The 23436-nt window shown below is 39.3% G+C and overlaps 1 protein-coding gene across 8 annotated transcripts in view; it reads left to right on the forward strand.

Moving 5' to 3' along the window:
* Positions 1 to 23436, forward strand: part of MAP2K4 (mitogen-activated protein kinase kinase 4) — an 85938-nt gene that overhangs the window by 44896 nt on the left and 17606 nt on the right. For all 8 annotated transcript variants that reach the window (XM_081318307.1, XM_081318310.1, XM_081318306.1 and 5 more), the window contains 7 exons: positions 6084 to 6203; positions 8750 to 8869; positions 12792 to 12843; positions 15056 to 15183; positions 18781 to 18858; positions 19899 to 20047; positions 23147 to 23192. In XM_081318307.1, the coding sequence (XP_081174433.1) occupies positions 6084 to 6203; positions 8750 to 8869; positions 12792 to 12843; positions 15056 to 15183; positions 18781 to 18858; positions 19899 to 20047; positions 23147 to 23192 (693 nt within the window). The remainder of the gene's footprint in view (positions 1 to 6083; positions 6204 to 8749; positions 8870 to 12791; positions 12844 to 15055; positions 15184 to 18780; positions 18859 to 19898; positions 20048 to 23146; positions 23193 to 23436) is intronic.

Consider the following 23436-nt stretch of genomic DNA (forward strand, 5'->3'; position numbering starts at 1 on the left):
TCTAAACTTGGAACACAATATGATCACTACACTTTTAAGTGGATTGCTATCCAAAAGAACTTGATATGGTTTGAGGGAATGTTGAGAATTGCTTTCTGCCTTCTTGTCTCATTTTTCATTCTGTAGCAATAAAGGACTGGGTGGGACTGGAAAATGTGTGGGATTTTTTTTAAAAAAAATGTCTTAAAATTACAATAGCTAACTGTAGAAGGAACAGTTAAACATGCATTTTGCAGCTTGTTTGCACTGCTACAGCATTGAGATCAGCAAAAAGCAGAAATGTATTTATCATACATGAATTGACCCTTTCAGCATAATAGCAGCAAAAGTACATTAGTTTGGTTATTATTTTGAGGCTTCTTCCTAATGCATGCACAATGCATGTTTTACATTGCAAATGCCAAAAAGCTAAACAAGCTAGTAAAATAATGTTTTACATTTAATAATTTGAAAGTTTAATTACATAGATAACATCATCTATATCACTATCTGTAGATTATACATTTTCACAGTGCAAACTATACTTTTGCATTGAAAAAGTACAATATAAGCGCAGTGGTACTAGCTCTGTTAGTCATAAGCCCTTAATGATTTTTCCATAGCAGAGAATTTAAAAACAGCAATATACTTACTGATCAGTAGGCAGTCATTTTATTATGTCCTGCTGGTCAGACTTCAAGAGGTTGAAAGCGCATGGAATGGCATTATCCTCTTTTGCCCTAAATTTGTGTAATTTATTCTTAGTAGGGGAATGCAGTTTTGTTGAATTATGTTTTATGCTAGGAAAAAATTAGAAGAATCTTACCTGAGGCTGTGGTTTATTCACATTCAAAAATAAGAACTGAATTATTTGAGAGTATAAATTTGTCTGAAAGCGTTACAGCCATTTTTACTGTTACTGTTTGGTTCAGTGTAAAGACTTCCACTCACATAATACAGGTGGTCTTCAATTTACAGCAGTTCATTTAGTGACCGTTCAAAGTTACAAATGCACTGAAAAAAAGTGATTTATGACCATTTTTCACACTTACGGTCGTTGCAGCATTACTATGGTCATGTGATTAAAATTCAGATGCTTGGCAACTGGTTCTTACTTATGACCATTGTTGTGTCCCAGGGTCATGTGATCATCTCTTGCAACCTTCTGAGAAGCAGAGTCAGTGGGGAAGCCATGTTCACCTAGCAACCAGTTTACTAACTTACCAACTGCAGTGATTCACTTAACATCTGTGGCAAGAAGGTCATTAAATGGGACAAAGCTCACTTGACAAATATCTCATTTAACAACAGAAATGTTGAGCTCAATTGTGGTCATAAATTGACTACCGATATGAAGGGTATTTGAAGCTCCGCCTCACCCCAGTGGGATTGGCCCACCTCACTTGTTCCAGCAGAAAGGGCTTATCTGCCAAGGAATTTGGGTTGGTGGGATCTAGGAAAAGAGCCTTTTCCCTGTGCCCCCCATCTTTTGGAACATTCTGCCCTTGAGGAGAGATCCGCCACCACCCGCTTAGTCTTAAAATCTGCTTCTGCCAGCTGGCCTGTGACCCCAGTGGGGAATGCTCTATGTTGGAGACAGTTAATGGGGTAAGAGAGAAGACCCCACCCCATGCTGTTCATTCCCTTAGTTTTTAGTGTCTATTTAACTCTACAAGTTTTAATTGTGTTTTATATTTTATCATTTTGTAAGCTGTCCAAAATCGCTTCAACAGTGAGATAGATGGCATATAAATTTAAAAAATAAAAAATATATAATAAAATAAAGTTTGTTGTTTAAAGGTGTCCCTCTTTGGTATGGTACATTTATATTTATTTCTTCTACTGTGATTTCTGGATACATTATGAAATAGTTTATGAGTTCTGTTTATAATAACCATCTGGCATGTTGTCCGGAAAAAGTTTATGCAATTCTTAGAGCTCTTCCAGAGAGGTTAAACATAAGCTAATTCTGAGATGAAAGGGTAGCCATTCAAAGAAGACTTCCTGTGGGGATTTAGAATATTAGCAGAACTTCTATAACATTTTAGGCTTTAACTTGTCAGCTTAAGCAAGCCATGCATTCTACATTATTTATATTATACCTAGGCTGAGCATTACTTTTGCATACTGTATAATTTTAATCTTATCTAGAATACCTATGTGCTTTATGCTTTTAAATATTGGTTTGTCTGCTTGAAATATTTACCTCAGCTCTTTCTGGCACATCTGTTCAATGGCAGCTAAAAGTGAACTTAAGAGAGGGGATTCTGAATTTCTATTGGAAGTGGCAATAAAATGCCAAAAGTAATTCAGATGTTCAAGGAAAAGGTTGTTCAGAAAACGAGGGAAATTTATAAAATAGGAACAAACTCAAGAGTTGGAATGAGTAGATTGTCACATAGCACATTAATGATTCAAGAAAAACAAAAAAGAACTTTACTATTGGTGTCAGGCCTGTACTTGGGTTATAGGAGATTTTAACATTCTAGGAATGATTAGATCTAAAGGAAAACAACAAAGGTTAGAGGAACTGATGGCTTATTCAGTGTCATAAATAACTCAGATATTGCTTGAGTTAAAGAGACTACTAGAAGAAAATAAATGTTAAATCAATTTTAGAAGAAAGAACCAGTTTGGTCTAGTAGTTTAAGATGCCCGACTAAAACCAGGAGATTGTGAATTCTAGTCGCACCATAGGCATGAAAGCCTTCTGGATGACTTTGGGCTGGTCACTCAGTCTTATCCCATGAAATCTGACCAGTCGGTCAATTCAAGACACAGTGAATAGATCCAACATTTGGTTGATTTGAAAATGCAGACCCTGCACTGTAAGAAAAAAAAATCTACGATGAAAAAAATGAAACCCTGATCCCATAATCAGCTAGATGTTTAGTTTGGATTTGGGATTTTTATCTACATTATTTATTATTCCTCTGTTTCCCAATGCATTTTATAGTCAAGACTTCACTTTTTGATAATAGGCAATATCTTCAATATCCATAACTTCCAAATAAAGAGATGGATTCTTTGCTTATTGTTTTCTGGAATGCAGAATAATAGATAGCTCTGGAAGAATTTGCCCAGAAAACATGTAATAAATATAACAATAAATAAATAAATTTTGGAATAAAACAAAAGTTAGATTCTGTGTGTGCTATTTTGTGGCTTGTGTAGACTGGGAAACTTCCTTGGAGAAGCACTGATGATCCCATATTTCAATGAAGTGAAGTCTAGAGATCCATAATGTGAGTAGACATTGTTGCTATAAGGATTTTTTACGTGAGATGTGATTACTTACGTTATAACTCAGTGACAAGCATAGTTTTAAATTTGTTTACAGTTGCTAAAAAAAATGTCTGCATTAGAACTGAAAAAGGGATGTCTATGGAGCACCGATGTGAAAGAGGAATTGAATTCCTCTTCTGAAAAACCACTTGCTGCAAATAGCAATTGAAGTAAACAAGGTTGAGGAGGCTCAATGAAAGAAAAGACACCTATGCAGGCCTGAGATGTTGTGAGGCCGCTGTATATCTGCCTTTTTAGTCTAGTGAGCCAGTTCTAAGCATATTAGCTAATATTAATCCAGGATGTAGTTTGACATTTTTTCACTGGATAAAATTTAGTATTTGATTGTCAGATGGCTTCCATCCACCAACCTGAAGGTGAATGATTCTTTAGCAAGGTACGGGGGGAGCCATCTACACATTTCACCAAAGTTGTGGTGCTGTTTTATTTATTGCAGATCTCAGTGTAGATGTAAGAAGATTCTAGTGTAGTTTGGTATCTTTGCTACCAAATTAGGATAAAGTCATTGCTTTTAAATATTTAAAAAATCTTGATTCATGCGACATTAATAGTGTAATAGTGGCATCAGTAATGCTTGAACAGTCCTCATTCACCTTATCAATCCGATGTCTTCCTACGAATGTTCATTTTTAGACTACTGTATTCATAGAATCTGCCAACCTAGCAGTTCGAAAGCACGTAAGAATGCAAGTAGAAAAATAGGGACCACTACGGTGGGAAGGTAACAGCGTTCCGTGCGCCTTTGGCGTCTAGTCATGCCAGCCACATGACCACGGAGACGTCCTCGGACAAGCACTGGCTCTTCGGCTTTGAAACGGAGATGAGCACCGCCCCAGAGTCGGAAACGACTAGCACGCATGTGCGGGGGAACTTTTACCTTTACCTATTCATAGAATAAACACTGGAATTGTTTGCTTTAGATGTTTCTGTAATATTCATCAGGTATCAGATACCTTGCAATTCAATAATATTTAGCTTTACAAAGCTTTCATTAATAGGAAGAAATTGTGAAGAACTATTTTGGACTTGGTGCTTGCACTTTTAGTATAGGTTAATGCAATATTACTTAACTTTAATACAGTAATAATTTTGTTTGTATTCTTACTTTTACTGTTCAGGCAATGGCATATTTTTTCCAATTATTGCAAAAAAAATTGTGCTGAGATGTTATATTGTTTTAGAAATTCTACCTGTCTTAATAGAAAATCCATGTGATACATAATTGGAAACCTTTCTTAGCTTGTGCAGTAGATCGGTTCATTGCCTCAAAGGATAATTAGTGCTTTTGTCTCCATAGGATCATATTTCTTTGCCTACTTGCATGATTAAAATATTTGTCCTTCAACATTTCTTACGGGAACTGCTGTTCAACAGAGAAAACTATCAGTGCCTTCATTATTGTAAATATTTCAAATAATAGTCTTCAAAGCACAATAAAAAAACATGAAAAAACAAATTGGCATCGATTAGAACAAGAATATTATATAGATCCATATGCAGAAATCCTGCTAGCCAACGGTTGATACTCTACTTTTTCTTTTCTTTTTTTGGGGTCAAATATAATCCAAGGACTTTTAGTAGTATGGAATTGCAAGTCAAGAATTTTCTCCCTTGAGAATGCTAATGGTGCCTTTGCTTTCATCATATCTTACAACAGTTTCCAAGATACAACAAGTGAAAAAAAATACATTTCTGAATGATTTGCATCAGCTATGTCTTTTTTTGTGTGAATTTAAATTTATTTATGAACATTTTCCTTAAAAAGAAAATCTAGAAATTCAGCATATATATATATATTTATACACAATATTTTAAATGTTCTTTTCAAACTCTGTGGAGTGATCAGAAAATGTTTTAATAGGTAAAATTTATCCAACGTACCTATAAATATATTTCTCTATATTTTCTTTGTCTGCACGGCCATTGTGAGCAGGGAACAACATTCAGAATAAATGCATAGGTTGCAGTAATAGTAGTCATTTTTTTTAAATTCAAAACTTTGAGCTTAAAATTCATTTATTTATTCTATTTATATACTGCTGAAACTCTATTGACTTAACTTCAGCTTGGGTAAAAAAATCACCAAAAACATACATTAAAACATCCATGATCAATATCAATAAATTAAAATCATGAACAACTACTCAGAACAGCAATTAGTCAAGATAGAGTGATGGTGAAAAATAGATGACAGAATCAAATATATATCAAAGCTTTGTAAGTAATTCAAAGTAAATTAAACATGATGGCAATCAACTATTGAACTGAATGCTATTCCCAAACAATTCCATCTTCAGTAGTTTCTGCAGTTTGAGAAGAATAGTGCATGTTTTAATTGTAAGGGAAGGATTTTCACAAGAGTGCAACTGAGAAACAGCACCTCCTGGCTTCCATTTTCCTTATTTCCAAGAAATGCAATATGGCTAAAAGCTTATTAGGAAGGATATATTGGAGGAGCCCACCAGAAGATGGGTACTGGACGTAGAAATGTGTGTGTATTGCAGGGCAACACTGCTGCAGATAACAAGTATTTGCATCAAGATAAGTTCTGACAGGTATTAGCTTGTATCTGTGACATTTTTCTCTTTCCCTGTCTTGTATTCTATGTGATTACAGATGTATTCTGTATGATTATATTAAATAATTGGTTTATTTTTTCCCCCTGTTCAGTTTAAGTCTTTGCCAAGCTAGGACTTTCTCCCATTTTAGAATATTTCATATTGATAACATCCATTTATATTTTTAAAATCTGTCTACTATGACTTGAGTTTAATTATTTGTCCTTATCGTTCTTTCAGAGAATTCGGTCAACAGTGGACGAAAAGGAACAAAAACAGCTTTTAATGGATCTGGATGTAGTGATGCGAAGTAGTGATTGCCCATATATTGTTCAGTTTTATGGAGCACTCTTCAGAGAGGTTGGCCTGCAGAATTTTCTTACTTTGCATCCAAATGTTTAAGTATTTTCAGCAGGTTTTAACGGGTGATGGCATGCATTAATTGAACGGCAAGATAGTAATAACATCGCATGAACTGGGGTACCTACAAGAGAAATATTACTGGGACTAGTTGTAACAGCTGAACATAAAGCTTCAGAATATGATTTTGTTTTGGTGTTTGACAAAAAAAGTTACGAATTTGTGCTCTCTATTTTCAAACTTTATTTTCTTAATTACATTTTAATCCAATCATCCTTCCAAATGGCTTTAGATGACATACTTTCACACTCATAATCATCCTACTGGATAGGTTAGACCACAGGTCTGCAACCTGCGGCTCTGGAGCCGCATGCGGCTCTTTCAGCCATCTCCTGCGGCTCCCAGTCCTCTGCCATGTGCAGTCCCCCCAAAAAAAAGTGGGACTAAAAAAGTTCAACCAATCAATTCAAATATGCAGGGTAGGTGCATATCTCGCCTTGGCTCCACTCTTCAGTCAAACCCTGTTCTGCACATGTGCGCATGTACGCACATGTGCACACATTTTTTGCGGCTCCCAGTTTTTCCTTTTGTGAGGGAACCAGTTCCGAGTAGCTCTTTCACTGTTTCAGGTTGCTGACCCCTGGGTTAGACAAAAGATTTTAACTGGGCCAGTGTTATTTACGAGGTTCCTGGATCAGTGGTGATTTGAAACCCAACCTTCCTGGTCCTGATTTGCAACATTATTCTAGCTAGTCCACCAAAGAATGCTTGAATTCTTCTCTTCATCTTGTGGAGGACATGTTTTGGGCAGGGCATTGAACTCATAGTTATTGAGCCTTGCTGTCACTCCATGTTCAATGTTCTCATTGTAATAGCACCTTAGAGAAGTAGTGTGGTAAGCTGTGCCTTTTTATAGAAACTTGCTTATTGATAATGACCTTCTGCTATGAAACAGATCCAAAGCCCAAAGAACATAATGTTATCTTTGGTATTATATCACATATAATTTTAGGACACAAAGTCATACAGTATAATGTTCTTTTCATTCAGTCAACAGGTCACATGGAGTGCAAAACATCTCTTCTTCTTGAAATAAATTAAAATTTAACTTACTTGTGAAGCAAATGTAATTGTCCACATATAATGAAACCAATTGTTTTTTCTAACTAAAGGACAGTGTCATTTAAATAAACAGGGTACCCATTAAAACCCATCAGATAGTCCAGGGGTCGGCAACCTGAAAAAGGAAAAGAGCCACTGGGAACCGGTTCCATCACACATAAAAAAAGTGGGAGCCGTGTGCGTGCATCCATGCACGCGCATACGCAAAGAACGTTTTGCGCATGCGCAAAATGGTTTTTTCTTGCGCATGCACGGATGCGCACGGTTGCCAATTTTTTATGTGTGATGGAACCGGTTCCTGGTTGCGCGATGGCGCCGGCCCGTCCGCGGCAGCTTTCTCAAAGAGCGGTGCCGCTGCCCGTTCGCGCGGAGGTACGCGCGCACCTCTCTGAACAACCATAGGTGCGCGCGCACCTCCCCGAAAGCGGCAGCTTTGCAGACGGGCCGTGGCAGCTTTCTCAAAGCGGTGCCGCTCCCCGTTCGCGCGGAGGTATGCGCGCACCTCTCCAAAGGTTTGGGGAGGTGCGCGTGCACCTACGGTCGTTCGGAGAGGTGCACGCGCACCTCTCGGAATGGGCAGCGGCGGCGCTTCTTGGGAAAGCTGCCGTGGCCCGTCTTCAGAGCTGCCGCTTTCGGCAGGCTGCAAACGTGCCACGGCAGCTTTCTCAAAGAGCGGCGCCGCTGCCCGTTCACGCGGAAGTGCGCGCGCACCTCTCCAAAGGTTTGGGGAGGTGCGCGCGCACCTCCACCCATTCGGAGAGGTGCGCGCGCACCTCTCCAAACGGGCGGTGCCACTCTCCATTTTGAGAGGTGCGCGCGCACCACTGCCCGTTCGAAGAGGTGCGCGCGCACCTACGGTCGTTCGAAGAGGTGCATGCGCACCTCTCGGAATGGGCAGCGGCGCCGCTTCTTGGGAAAGCTGCCGCGGCCCGTCTGCAGAGCTGCCGCTTTCGGCAGGCTGCAAACGTGCCGCGGCAGCTTTCTCAAAGAGCGGCGCCGCTGCCCGTTCACGCGGAGGTGCACGCGCACCTCTCCAAAGGTTTGGGGAGGTGCGCGCGCACCTCCGCCCATTCGGAGAGGTGCGCGCGCACCTCTCCAAACGGGCGGTGCCACTCTCCATTTGGAGAGGTGCGCGCGCACCACTGCCCGTTCGAAGAGGTGCGCGCGCACCAGGCGGCTGGGAGCCGCAGGAGACGGCTCAAAGAGCCGCATGCGGCTCCGGAGCCGTGGGTTGCCGACCCGTGAGATAGTCAATACCTAATTTTTTTTTAAAAAAAATGCTTTTTCCTTTAAGGAGTAAGTAGATGAATTTTGAAGAATGTTATTTCTGCTTGCTTACCCTTAATGATTATAAAATGTGCAGCACATCCAAAACATCACTTTAACAATAACAGCAATAACACTTTTTTTCTTCCTTTGTTTAGGGTGACTGTTGGATCTGTATGGAGCTCATGTCTACCTCGTTTGATAAATTTTACAAATATGTATATAGTGTACTAGATGACGTTATTCCAGAAGAAATTCTAGGCAAAATCACTTTAGCTGTAAGTTTTCTTTGAAAGCACCTCTTTTTTGTGCATGCTTCTGATTTAGTTTGCTTTGCTTTCCCAAACCAGCTTCTAGACATCAATGAGATAGAAAATACAAAAGGAAGAGAGATAGTGATGTTAAAACAGATCCCAAGAAGAGTGAGAGAGCTGAGAAAGGAGTATCGATTTCTGACGAAATGCTTAATTAAAACAGGGATAATTTTTAGATGGTTAATACCAGAAGGAGTAATGATAAATTGGCAAGAACAGAGACATAGACTGGACACATTAGAGAAAGCAGAACTTTTTATGATCAATACTTTGGGCAGCAAGGATATAAAAGGTATGAAAGTTAAGAGAGAAGAATATAAGCTACAAGCTTTCGCAGATGATCTAGCATTTATCTTGGAAGAGCCACTAGAGACAGGACCTGTATTAATAGAACAAATAGAAAAATATGGTGAGGTAGCAGGTTTGAAGATTAATAAAGATAGAACAAAAAAGTTAGTGAAAAATATTACTGAAAAACAAAGAAAAGAATTGATGGGAAAGTTAGAGATACAGATTGTAAAAAAGGTAAAATATCTGGGATTCATCTGACAGCAAAAAGGTACAACTATCATTAATGGGTAGGATTGCAATAATCAAAATGAATACATTACCACGATTGTTGTTTTTGTTCTCAACAATATCAATAAGACTGGAAAAAAATATTTTGAGGGGCTAAATAAAATAATTTTGAAATATATTTGGCAGGGGAAAAAGGCAAGGATTAATCTAAAAATGTTACAGGATGCAAGACTCAGAGTTTGGCTTACCTAATTGGGAATTATATTACCAGGCTGCAGCATTGTCATGGATGAGAGAATGGATTTTCCTGAGGAATACTAGATTATTGACATTAGAGGGGCATGACTTACAGTTGGGATGGCATGCGTTCATATGGTATGGGAACAATAGAATACACAGCTATTTCCAGAGACATCATATCAGGAATTCTTTATTGATGGTTTGGGAGAAAATAAAGAGAAAGCATTACTTTAGGATTCCAGATTGGCTCTCAACTATGGAAGCGTTAATACACCCCAATATGTTTAACATGGGAAACATTATAAGATATAAAGACCTACTAACAGACGGGGAAGCTGAAAACCAAACAACGATTAGAGGAACAAGGAATAAAAATGGATTGGTACATGAGAACGCAAATACAATCTAGATATGAAAAATATGCTAAAATAGATGGTTTTAATTTGGGGAGAACAGAGTTAGATGAAATACGGGAACTGAAGAAAAATGGATTAAAAATGTATAGCTACTTACTATATAGGGAATTAGAGGAGGAACAAGTTAAGGAGTCAATGATAAAATGGTCAAGAAACTTTGGATACACGATTGAATTAGATAGATGGCAGCAATTATGGGAAAGAAACTATAAACTGACAATGGCGACAGCGTATAAAGAAAATATGTACAAGATGTTCTACAGATGGCATATGTCTCCAGAAAGACTAGCTAAAATGTTTAAGGACAGATCTATGAAATGTTGGAAATGCCATCAAATACCAGGCTCTTTCTATCATATTGTTCTGTACCAGCCTGCTACCGGCCCTGCAGCAAAAGCAGGGACAACCCCTTTACAAACGGCAAGAGGCTGGAATAAAGCCTGCCAAATTTATTCACATAAAACAGAGCAAGACAAGACACCAACCATGAAACAGGAGCTAAGAAACAGGAACTATCCAAGCGGTTGCCTTCAGCAAACCAGCCCTCCCACACATTCCCCTTAAATACAGTTCAGGGCGTGGCCTCTCTCTGCCTCCTTCCGAGGTGCCCCATTGCCTTCCTCTGTTTACTCCTGATTGACTGCCTCCTGCGTCGGGCGTCCTTGAACAGGGCCAGCTGTGGGTCATCTTCATCCACGCTGTCAGGCTCACACAGCTGGGTCTGCGTCGTGACCAGATGAGAGGGGCCTGGCTGGGGGCTCTCATCAAACTGTCCAATCCCCACAGCAAGCTCTTCAACACCCCCCTCCTCCTCCTCTGAGTCGTCCGACCCAACTGCCGAACCCACAGGCTGACCCTGAATCACAACACATATGTGGTGGACGTGTGCAGAAGCTAAAAGCTATTGGAATATAATCAGATCATGGATAGAAAAGATGATAAAACAACGTATAGAACTAAGACCGGAAATATTCCTGTTGGGTATTTTACCAGAGAAATATAGCAAAGAGAACACATATTTGATTATTCATATAACCACTGCAGCTAAGATTGTGTTTGCACAAAACTGGAAGGCACTGAAAGCTCCTCCAGAAGAAGAGGTGGTCGGGAAAATAATGGAATGTGCAGAAATGAATAGATAAACAATAATAATTAAAGATAAGACAGAGTCAGACTATTATGAAATTTGGGGAAAATTTTAAGAGTGGGTGAAAAAGAATATGCTTAAAAGATGGCTAACACTAATTTAGATGGAAGAAAAATTAGGAGATGAGGGAGACCCAGGTGACAGAGTATTGCATAACCGGAGGTAATATAAAAATTTATAGAAGTATATACCGGGAAGGCCAGATTTATAGAAATATTGAGGTAATAGAAAATTAATGTTATCGTACTAATATCACTTGGTGACTGGCCTGCATTTACAACCAGTTGTAGCATCCCATGGTCACGTTCTCATGCCTATCTACAACCCATATCTGCCCTTTTGGCTGCTGTTCACTCTGCTGTTCACACACACACACACACACACACACACTGCCCCCTGCTCACCATCAGCATCTTCTTCCTCCCACTGCTGGCCTACAATCCTGGCAGAGGCATAGCCCGTAATGTGTGCTGAAGTGAGCTGCAGAGATTGTGCTAGAAGCACTCCTGCAGAAATGATTTGTGGACTTTAATGTACTGGAAGCTGCTAGCCCTTCGTGAATGACTGCAGGAGGAAGGCTGGGCTGAGCAGGCAGACAACCTGTGGGTAGGCTCTGTCTGTGCTAGGCTCACCACCACACTTTGCTCAGACCAGTTCTTCAGGAACACTTCAAATGCTTGCTATCCTCATCCTACCACTTCCTCAGTTCCACTGTCACCCCAAGGAGTGCCTCTCACATAGCTGTCACCTTCACCTTGGGAGATGCAGCCTCTCTTACCTTGCTGGTGACAGAGCACACTTTACCATCCTGACCTACTATGCTCTCCACAGTCTGTGGGCTATCACACTTCTTGCGCTGACAGAGAGAGAAGGGTCTCCTCCACCCACACCATCACCCTGCCTCATCTATCTGCTCTAACCCACTACCTCCTGCCCAGCGTGGCATGGAATGCTTCCTTTTGCAGATGAGGCTTCTCTCTCCTGATGTACTCACTGTGTTTGACCTGGATTATGCCTTCACCCAGCTCCTGGATCCTATGCCAATAAAGGAAAGAGGAAAATGGAGATGGTCAACTAGGGGGACCAGGGGGGGCTGGGGAGGTGGCCCAAAGGGGAAAGATGGATGTGTGTGGGAAGTGGAGACAAAGGTAGCTTGTTCAAGCCAGAAGTGCAAAGTTCTTGTCCAAAAACTATGTGATCCTACTTTAATGACAGCGATCTGGACTGCTGTCAATAAGTAATTCCGGTTACTACTTTTGTTTTGTTTGCTGACTGCTTCACTCAACAATGGAAATTCCGATCCTGATTAGTATCATAACCCAAGGGACTACCTGCACTCATCTTTCTTCTTCCCTTTACTGGTACTATTGAGCACTTTCCAATTAATTATCTATTTTATTAACTATGTTGTAAAATTTTATTGTTAAGGCTTTGAAGGGGTGCTTTTCAATTCCTGCCTTATAATTTTCCTGAAATACATTCTGGAAAGCATTTGTTGATTTGGAATTGTGATATTAATAGGACTAAAGTAAAAACTCCATAAAACTTTCCTCTTCTCTCCTAGACTGTGAAAGCATTAAACCACTTAAAAGAAAACTTGAAAATCATTCACAGAGGTAGGCCTATCTGGGTATGTCTTTATTATATAAATAACACATCTTGCTTTTCAAACTGGATTTTTGGAAACATATCTATAACTTGGAACCTTTCAGAGACCTTGCATGTATCTCTACATTAATTTAAGACATTTAATTCTGGCACAATTTATATTTTGAGGCATTCTAAAAGCCCTTTGCTTTTATTTTTTTTTTAATCTGCTATCATTTCTAATTTGTTTTACTCTTTGCTCTGCTATTCTTTCTGTTTGTATTGCTGTGGATCATTACTTACACATCAATTGCAGGAATATACCTTCAGTTTTATTCCACCCAAAGAATGCTTCCACTAGTAGAGTCGTCATATTTGCTCATTCCTGTTTCCTTGTTCAGTACTTAGAAAAGGTTCTCTGGAGAGCTGAGGAGTAGGGCATTTGGAACAGGAAAGACTGGTTTTTGGAAGGAACTGCAGGAAGTAGGGGAAATTGCCCACTGCTTTCTTTTCCCCAAATGCAGGGGAGTTTCCGGTCCCAAAACAAAAACTAGTTCTTTTTTTTTGCTTTAAATTGTTATACTATTAATTATGTGAACTGCATGGACTATAAAATTGAAAATCTTTATATTGGAAGCCCAAAATGATCAACTAGAATAATAGAAGTTCCTTCTTTCATCCTTGGGAAATCTGAATCACCCACTGCCCCCCAAAGCTTAAAATGCTGCCTAAAATTACTGCTTTAAAGCAAGGGCAAGGAGCCTGAAACTTTCCAGTCTGGATTAAAGCTTCCAGCATTCTCTATTGCTCATTGTGCTGGTTTGACTTGCTAAAAGTTAAAATCCAGCTCCTGTGGTTAAAGAAGTAATAGCAGGCACTGTGGATTTAATCTCCTTTTCTTTGCTTTTACCCTTTCATATCAGGAGACTCATATATTCAGAACAAGTTTTAGCTAATGAAAAAAATGCAAATACTTTACCCATCACTTAGTGGAATTAATGTTGACCTTCAGATTCACAATGTGCCTTCATATATGGGTTAAAAATAACACCTAGTAATTCCTGATGTACATCAGATTATATTTTGCTTTTATGCTGCATAATTTTCATTAAAAACTATCATTTCAGTTTGTATGTGTATGTGTGTGTGAGAGAGCCCAAACGAGAACAAACTGTAAGCCCATAGCAGATAAAGCTGTAAATTGAAAAGCAGGTGTCATGGTTCCGACAGATGAAACTTTTCAAAGAACTTTGAGGCATTGTTTTCCTTAAAGAATCTTTATTCGAGTAACATAGCATTGGCACGTATATAGGTGAAGCCAAAATCTGAATTCCCCTCCCCTGAACACATAGTATGTAGCGTAATTCCCTCTAATTAACAGTCATAAATCACATTCTCCAATTAATTTGAAATGCAGGCTTTCCCTCCAGTTCTCCAACCCGCCATTTCTTATCATCTCTTATTTCAAAAAACCTTGATTCTCAACTATTGCAATATTGCTGTGTCTAACTAACTCACATACACATTCCTCCTCCTCCCCCCAGTATCATCTAATTCTAACTCTTAAGGGTAAAACAGTATAAGGAAAATGGCTGCATCGCCATATATTGTCAAAGCAAGAACATCCGATGTTATCAGCGTTGACAGCAGGAGCAATTACTATTGGAATGAATGAGATCTCTGTAAAACAAAGAAACGTGGATGCTTGGGTGAACATTTTCTTACTAACTTCCCTCCTGGATGCATTCCTTATATCATATTTATTAAATATAAAAAGGATTTAAGAAATTAGGTATTAGTAAATTCTCCTTATCACTCTTAGTTTTTGCAGATTCACTCCTTATCTCTAGTTTTTGCAGATTCACATGAAGAATAATGTGTTTTTGCCCACATTCTATCAGAGTTGATTAATTGGGTACACCAAATAGTTTGACGGTAAACATTCCATGTTTGGAATGTTTCACTTACGAGTTCAGAACACTTTTGGTGAGACCAAAACAGAGTTGAAATTGGGATGTTGGGATTAGAAAAAGCTGTATCAACTTTGAAATATTTGTTGCAAATTCCAAATGTTTGGCACACAGTATTGATTAAGTATGGTGGGGAGAAGATAGAGGACATCAGGTTTCTCCAGCAAAGACGCAAACAATCTCTTGACATTGTTTCTTGTAGTTTAGTAGATTGAAACTAAAAGTATTTTAACTGGAATTTGACTTCATAAGTATGTCTTATTTCTTTCAGATATTAAACCTTCCAATATTCTTCTGGATAGAAATGGAAATATTAAACTCTGTGATTTTGGCATTAGTGGACAACTTGTAGACTCCATTGCCAAAACCAGAGATGCTGGATGTCGGCCATACATGGCAGTAAGTGGGATTAGAAAATTTATGGGAATAAGAATGAAAGCCTTTTTTTGTTTTTGATATGTAGAATGATATTATGTATACACAATGAATCCATGGGTCACTTTTAATTGCCTAAATTGTTGGATAGATAACTTGGATCTGTTGGCTCATTTGACAGGAATATATGCAAGGCAAGCCCCTAAGATAGAAATGTAAAAATTACAGCCTAGACACCACATGCAGCCCACCATCTTCTGTTTTGTAGCCACGAGAGTGTACGGAATCAAATATTAGGGAATTGTTTTGTACATTTTGGGGAGATGAGCAAAATAGATGCCCTGAACTTTGCTTGAAGTACTGTTTCATATCTTCAGTTCCATTACTTGTTATAGCAAAGAACCTTTCATTCATTTTATTTGTCCTTGATTTCTGGAATTCTTGAAGCCTTGCTCAACCCTCAAGTTTGCTTATCCTATTCTTGCCAGTAGGCAAAACTATTACCTAGTTTTATTGTTGTTAAGTCCATTGTTCGTCACTTTCTTGTGTGACCTGCTACCCAGACATTCTCTGCATTCTTAATGGACTAAGAGACTCAAAGGCATTGAGATTCTCTCACCTCCAAAATGTATTCATAGGGATCTAGTGGATAAGCAAACTGTATACATTTATGTTCTTATTTAATTTATTTCTCCCTGGATTTTTGGAGGGTTTTCAAAATGGTCTCCAATTCTAAAATCAAACAATTGTAAAACATAACCTAGGCCTAGAATTATTATCATAAAACAGAAGGAGAACCAGAACAGAGGCATTAGAATTTTTTTTAAAATCACAACAATAATAAAATACAACACTTGTCCTCAACAAGCTATTTCTTTCCTGTAGTTTATAATAACATGGGAAATGGTTGTGGGTCAGGGGATGGATGGAAAATGATGTGAAACGCCCAAAACGCTGATGTCTATATAAATTTTCAACTCCTAATATGGCAATTCCTTCCATGTATACCGTATTTTCCGGCGTATAAGACGACTTTTTAACCCATGAAAATCACCTCAAAAGTTGGGGGGGTCGTCTTATACGCCCAGTCGCCTTATACGCCGGAAAATCAGTGGGTGGCGTCTGGCGGGAGCCGGCAGGGCAGTCCTGCGCACGCACGCACTCCCCGGCTGCTCCTTAGCAGCTGGGGAGTGCGCGCGTGTGCAGGACTGCCCTCCCAACTCCCGTCCGACGCTCTTCCCTCTTGAGGCAGCTGCTGCCTCAGGAGGGAAGAGCCGGCTCGCTCTTCCCTCTTGAGGCAGCAGCTGCCTCAAGAGGGAAGAGCGTCGGACGGGAGTTGGGAGGGCAGTCCTGCATGCGCGTGCATTTGCAGGACTTCCCTGCCGGCTCGCTCTTCCCTCTTGAGGCAGCAGCTGCCTCAAGAGGGAAGAGCGTCGGATGGGAGCCGGCAGGGAAGTCCTGCTCCCGTCCGACGCTGCGCTTCCGCCGGGCAGTGCTGGCCGAGATGAGCCAGCAGGCAGCCGCCGTGAGCGCGGCGCTGAGGGGCAGCAGCCGCCGGCTCAGCAACAGGTCCGAGCTCAGGAGCCGCACCGCCAGGCTGCCCAGGAAAAGCAGCCACACCAAGAGGCTGCACGCCCAGTCCAGCTCCATGAGGGGCAGGGCGGGAAGCCGGCCGGGAAGAGGGACCGGGAGCCCGGGCTGAGCGCACCTCGGCCGACGGTGAGAGGGAAGCGGCACATGAAAAAGCTGCGGGCGGAGCTGCCCCGCCCTGCGCCGAATGGGAGAAGTTCAAGGCCTGGGGGGGGAAAGCAGGAGGGGCGCCAGCCGTGGTGGGGTGGCGGCTGCCCTCCGGCGCTGCCTGCCGCCCGGGAAACGCTGTGTCTCGGGGGCCAGCAGAAGCGCGGGAGCAGTGGGAGGGCCAGCGGGGCCAGTCGGGCCTTCGCCTCCTCTGCGACGGACAGGGAGGGCAGGGCATGTAAGTATTTTCCGGCGTATAAGACAAAAAACCTTGAAAAACGTCTTAAAAGTAGGGGGTCGTCTTATACGCCGGGTCGTCTTATACGCCGGAAAATACGGTAGCTTAATGTTTCATACCATCCAATAATCTCCAGTCAAAGGTTGCTGTATGTTAAATTAATGCAATGGCATATAGATCTTGCCAATGTTCCAAAGAGAGAAAAAGAAATTAAAAGATTTGATAGCTTGAACAGCAGTCCAGCACATTTTCACACTTGCTTATATTATTAAGAGAATAGAAAAACAGTAAGTGTCTCCATATGATTATGGAGAATTTAATTCTGGCACATTAAATTTAAATTAAATTCAAATGAGATTATAGTGATCCTAAAGCAGACATGACAAACTCGCGACGTCACGTGACATCGCGCAACATATTGGGATGGTTTTGCCATTGCCGACAATGGGGTGGGCGTGGGTCGGCAGTTTGACACCCCTGTCCTAGAGAAATGAATTCCTTTGGAGGGAATAGGAAAGAGTAGAATCATTACAGAAGGTTTCTTGCAGCTGTCTGTCAGTAGTTTTGCAGAGGAAGCGGGAATGTTGCACACATATGAATTGTAAATTGTGTAAGCAGTATGGTTGCTAGGGGACAAGTTCTGTTTAATTTTGAAAAAGACCCCCTGAGTGAATTATGATTCTTAGAGATTTGATATAGGCAGCAAAGAGAATTCTATATTTATTTCTAAGTATGCCCTTTCTGGCCAGAGCACATCATTAATATCTCATAAATGTGAATGGCTAGGGCTAAAAGCACATCAGACTAGGGACAATTTCAGTCTCATTGTAGAACATTACATCCGATGAGTAGCTTTGGATGCATAGCAAATCATGCACGCATTTTAATAATCTATAACAATCTGGACTCTATTAGTGAAAGGACCAGGAACATTTGCAGGAGGAATAAATGTCTAACTAGGCAGGGTTTTTTCCCCCCTAGAAAAAGCTTTCTACAATGAAAAGGCGGCGGCAGGGAAAGATACAGTGTTGGAGACACATTTCACCATCATTGGAATCTTTGCTTCCACTTAAGAGAAAAAGAGTCATTGAAATAGGTTTGGAAATTAGGATTCAGGTTTACTGTGAAAAGAGAGTAGAGGTGCCTTGAATGTCCAAACTTTAGTATGATAGTAAGTACTCTTAAAAATGTGCCTAAATTTGCTTGAACAAAAAGCAGGTTCACACTCCCTTTTCAGAGGATGCTCCTGATCTGAATTAACAGCACGTTGGTTTCTTACCATGATCTCCCCCTCGGGTTGTGTCGTAAATTATACAAGGAACTAGAGACTCGGTTTAGGCATCAGTTTTAAGAAATGTTTGACATGTAGTTAGGCCTGAAGTATGCTTAGTTGTATCAGATTGTCGATGTATAAACAATTGATCAAATTATGCTTAACTGGCACAATTCATACGGAGCCCAGAAATTGCTAACCAGATTCTAGACTTCTGTTTGGTTTTTGTTCTTCATTAAAGTGATGTTTGATGAGGGAAATGTTAGTGTTAACATGAAATCTTACCTCCATCTCACTGTGTAATCTTTACACCATTTCTTCATACATTTGATCTTTTTCCTTTATACCTGATTTTTTTCCTATCTTATTTCAGCCAGAGAGGATAGACCCTAGTGCATCCAGGCAAGGATATGATGTCCGTTCTGATGTCTGGAGCTTAGGGATTACCTTGGTAAGAAATAGTGGGTATTGCTGAAGAGAAGTTCTTAAATCTGCTTATGAAATGATAGAAGGGTTTTGGGAAATGTAAAAGTTAGATAGGTGTTACTTTTATAAAGATAAAACATCTGCCTATCTGAATGTCTCAGAAGTACATAGTTTGGGCTTCTTTGTCCACTTTTTCAGTTTTGTTGTACCATGTGGTGCTGCCCCCTAGTGGACATATAAAATCATTGCTTGTGTAAAGAGTAGAAAGTAGAAAGCCATGTCTTTTTAGCATAAATGGAGTAGGGGTACCTGTCTAATGAGAAAGTGTAAAATCATTGGTCAGCACCAGTGGCAGATTTGAAGGAGCATGCAGCATTAACCTTTTCATCGTTAGTATAAATTTTAATATATGTACCCTTGACTATGAGAAATAAATGTATGTTCTGTTTAGCTTCAACTGATTAGCCCTGACTTTTCTTGAATCAAGGCTATGTACTTTGTGTGAAGCTATCCTAGAAGATTGTGACAAAGCTACGGTTTATACAGAATGCGCACATTTTAATGGGAATGGCCAAGTATGAACTCCCAGGCATAACTGAAGGGATTACTACTTGTATATCATGTCCTCATTAACTTAGGATGTAAACTATGAAAAGTTCATTTCCCTTGTACTGGCTTACCATACTTTGTGATGATCTGTAGTTTCACTAATATTGCAGCTGTTGCTGCTTTCAGCTGATCTAAGGTAGAGCCTTATTTATAGTGAATTATTGAATTTATTGACTAAGCTTAACACAATGCTTAAAATATGTTTCCTCATGCATAGTGGATATAATTGCCTGGATTTTTATTTAGGAGTGTTAGATCTTCAGTTCACTTACTGTCTCAGTTGGAATGCTTTGATTTGTGTTTTATGATGGTTATAGAACTGTTGCATTACATTATATCCCTCTCCCATCTCCTTCAGAAGGAAGGATAAATAATAGCAGCAGTAACTGTTTCTGTTTCTGTGAACTTTGTTGGAATAATTCAGCCTGTGTGTTTTGTGCTGTCTCTTTGCTGCAGTATGAGTTAGCCACAGGGCGTTTTCCTTATCCTAAGTGGAATAGTGTATTTGATCAGCTGACCCAAGTGGTCAAAGGAGATCCACCACAGTTGAGCAACTCAGAGGAACGGGAGTTTTCCCAAAGTTTTATCAACTTTGTCAACTTGTGGTGAGTATGTCTCATTCTGATCTTATTCTGGATGAATGTTTTAGGGCAGTTATTCTCACAGTGGGTCTGTGAAGGTTTAAAGAAATGTCAATCTTGAATTAAGTCTTGGGGACTTAACTTGTGGCCATGGTCCGTGGCTACAAAAGGTATTTAAAGGGGATCCGTGGTGAAGAAAAGGATGGGAACCACTGGTTTAGGGTATATGTCTATAATATCTATGTAAATAAATTTGTATAACATGCTAAGGTTAAATATGTTTGTTTTTCAAAAGTAAATCCAACCAGTGTGTTTTTTGCATAACGTGGTTGATGCCTTACACTGAAAGCATGATAATGAGAACTAGTCAACTATAACTTATTTAATAAGCCTTTCTTAGTAATGTGTTCCAACCACTTCAGTTAAATTTCAGATTTTAAATTAATACTTGTTTTTATTTACTGTGACATTTCTGTGTAACCTTGCAAAATAGCTTTTCTGCAAAGCTAATTTTAAAAAAGATACAAATTTTTTAAAATGCAAAGGGAACGAAACCTGTAAAACACACACACACACACACACACACACACACACACACACAAAATGCAAGAAGGAAATTCACAGCATGACCAAAAATATAGTTTAAAATTAAAAAGTTCAAATTATTATAACTTATTTATAAGTCCTGAGTAAACAGAGTGATCTATGCTAATTGAACCACAGAATTGAATTCTGCATCTGGGGTGTTATGACTGAGTAGGTATTTTCATTTTAAGTATGACTTGGTGCGGCATACCTAAGGTTCTGATTGAGACAATATGCTTAACAGGAGTGAATGGAGATAGTCATTTTCCATCCAGAGCGTGCTATGACCCTATAACTGGGCCTAAAATTTTCTAACAAGTAAGACTGCTCATTTGGGCGTGGACTCAGAAGTGTCTAGCACTTGGAGTAGAATAGTGCTGATTGCATTCATCATTCTGAAGGCATAGGCAATTGGGTAGTATCCAGAGTTTTTCCCTGTTTCAAATCAGTAACTCTTCTCACTAAGATTGATAAGGGTTAATCAAAATATTTGGATGGCATTGTACTCCCTACCCTTGCTATAGTATCTAGTGACAAGAATTGATAGACTTCTTCCACTGGCTGTATTTGCAGCTTTGCAATGCATTTGTTACAATATACTGGAGATAAAATGGTTTCTGAGTCTTGTTGAAATTAGTATGCCAGATGGGAAATATTATCCAATCTACCAGTAAAATAATTGCAAACCAAACAGGAGTTCAGACATGTAAAATAACAAAGAAGTTGCTCTTGAACTTTAAATTATGTAAAAAGGAAAGCAGAAGAAAGATATTTTTAAGATTAATGAACTTTCTGTGTAGTGTAACTTTAGTAGTAAACTAATAAAATTTCCTTTGAGACATGCTGAACTCCTGATGATTTCATGGAAATATCCATGTCAGTTTCTTAACAATAGTACAGAAATAGTTTTTACAGTTTGTTTGGAAACTTGGTCAGTCTGTTTTCTTGTTAATGTTTCAAACACTTTATGAAACACATTTTGACCATCAGCTTGTGGCTTAATAAGCAATATTTAAACTGTTTTTTGAAACCCATTTCACAATTCCGTTGCACACACAGAGCAAAATCTAGGAAGCTGCAGTTAAACTATAGGTTCTCTTTATGTCCAGACTGGAGCCTTATTTAATGGCTATCAAATAAACCAGACAGAATATGGATGCTATTTTAGCTTTTGTAGCAGTTTCTTTTTACTCTGTCTCACAATAAACAAAATCAAGGCAGGGCTGTTTTGAATTTCTTATGCTTTCTTAGAACTAAATAATCTTTTCTAAAATTCTTCCCTTAACATTTTCTCATTCTGTTACCAATCCTACCTCTACTCCAAGAAATGCACTGGATTGCTTACTTTGCTTCCAAGTGAAATTCAAGGTGCTGGTTGTCATTAAACCTTTTCTGGGTTCGTGGGACCACCATCTCCCAGGATGCGATAGGATTCAGTAGGGTGGGCTCACCATGTGTCTGCTTGATAGGAGATTGTCACCATCAGGGGCCACATACACGTCTTTTCAGTTGCAAACCCCTCCCTTGGAACTGTACTCCGCAAATACACAACTGACCCTCCTGGCTTTTAGAAAATTGACAAAAATCTGATTGTTCCATCGAGCTGAGAGAACAGTTGTGATTTCCTCTTGGGATGCGGTTTAAGGCCTTTTTATTATTGCTGCTACTGTATTTATTCAGGGTTTGCAGTTCCATAGGAATGTGGGACATAGTTGTAGTTATAATTTCCAATATTGGAGAGCTATCCACTGCTCAGAGTTGGTGAATTGGAGTGGCCTATAAATCTTGCAATTGAATGAATAAGTTAATCACAATCATTTGTCAATCACAAGTTCATATTGGTTGAAATCCATTGGCAATCCTTTATCACTTTGTGTGTTACAGAAAGCTAAAGTCAATTATAATTTCTTCTGCTGCCATGAAGGAACAGCTCATATAGAGAGTTTTCCAGTAGTTTATTAAACTAAACTGAAGCTTAGCTTGTTAAACTAAACCGTTTAAAGTGTTCCAATCTGGATAGAATGGATCTTCCTGCTGGTTTTCATGTAAATGTTTTCACAATACAGCTACTCTTAATGGGCTACAGGAGTTGATGTATAGAAAAGCTTTAACAAAGTGATATTATTTATTTTGTAGCATTGGGAAAGTCCAAGGTTTCCTCTTAAAAAGAAGTTATTTTTCCTATTTTCCAGCTTTGTTCTGTCTGATTATTGATCAACAGTTAATTATTGATTATTGGTATTTTGACAGGATAAGCTAATATAATAGATGTCTTTTTTTAAAAAAAACTGTTTCTAAGGGGTTAGAACAGGCTTGGAAGGAAGAAAAAAGGAAGCACAGATATATGGGTGCTACAGACTTAAGGCATTCATGAGGATGGAATTTGAAAACAAGTAATAGTCTATAGGTTATACTAAACAGAAAAATGAATATGTGTCAAAAAAAACCATTAGAATTACCTGTTTCTGATCATTCCTTTAATTTTTGCTGTTTTCTTCAATCACTTTCATGTGTACTCTTTTTATTAATCTTTTTTAGCCTTACAAAGGATGAATCCAAAAGGCCAAAGTATAAGGAGCTTCTGGTGAGTAAGAACCTATCAGCAAACTGAAGGTTTAGATGATCCCTGTCATGAAGAATGATTGAAGCTCTGTAATAGAAACATGGGTACTTTTCATGCTGTAGAATATCACCTTCATTGCACTTATATAGAATTAAGTGATGGTTGCTTTACAAATCATCTTTTCCCCTAGGTTTGGATAATAAAATTGAAATTCTGTGCTTGGATAATAGACTTGCACAACAATTTATTGTAAATAATTTGTAGA

This window comes from Vipera berus, assembly GCF_964194415.1.
Source record: "Vipera berus genome assembly, chromosome: 2".
NCBI classification, from domain to species: domain Eukaryota; kingdom Metazoa; phylum Chordata; class Lepidosauria; order Squamata; family Viperidae; genus Vipera; species Vipera berus.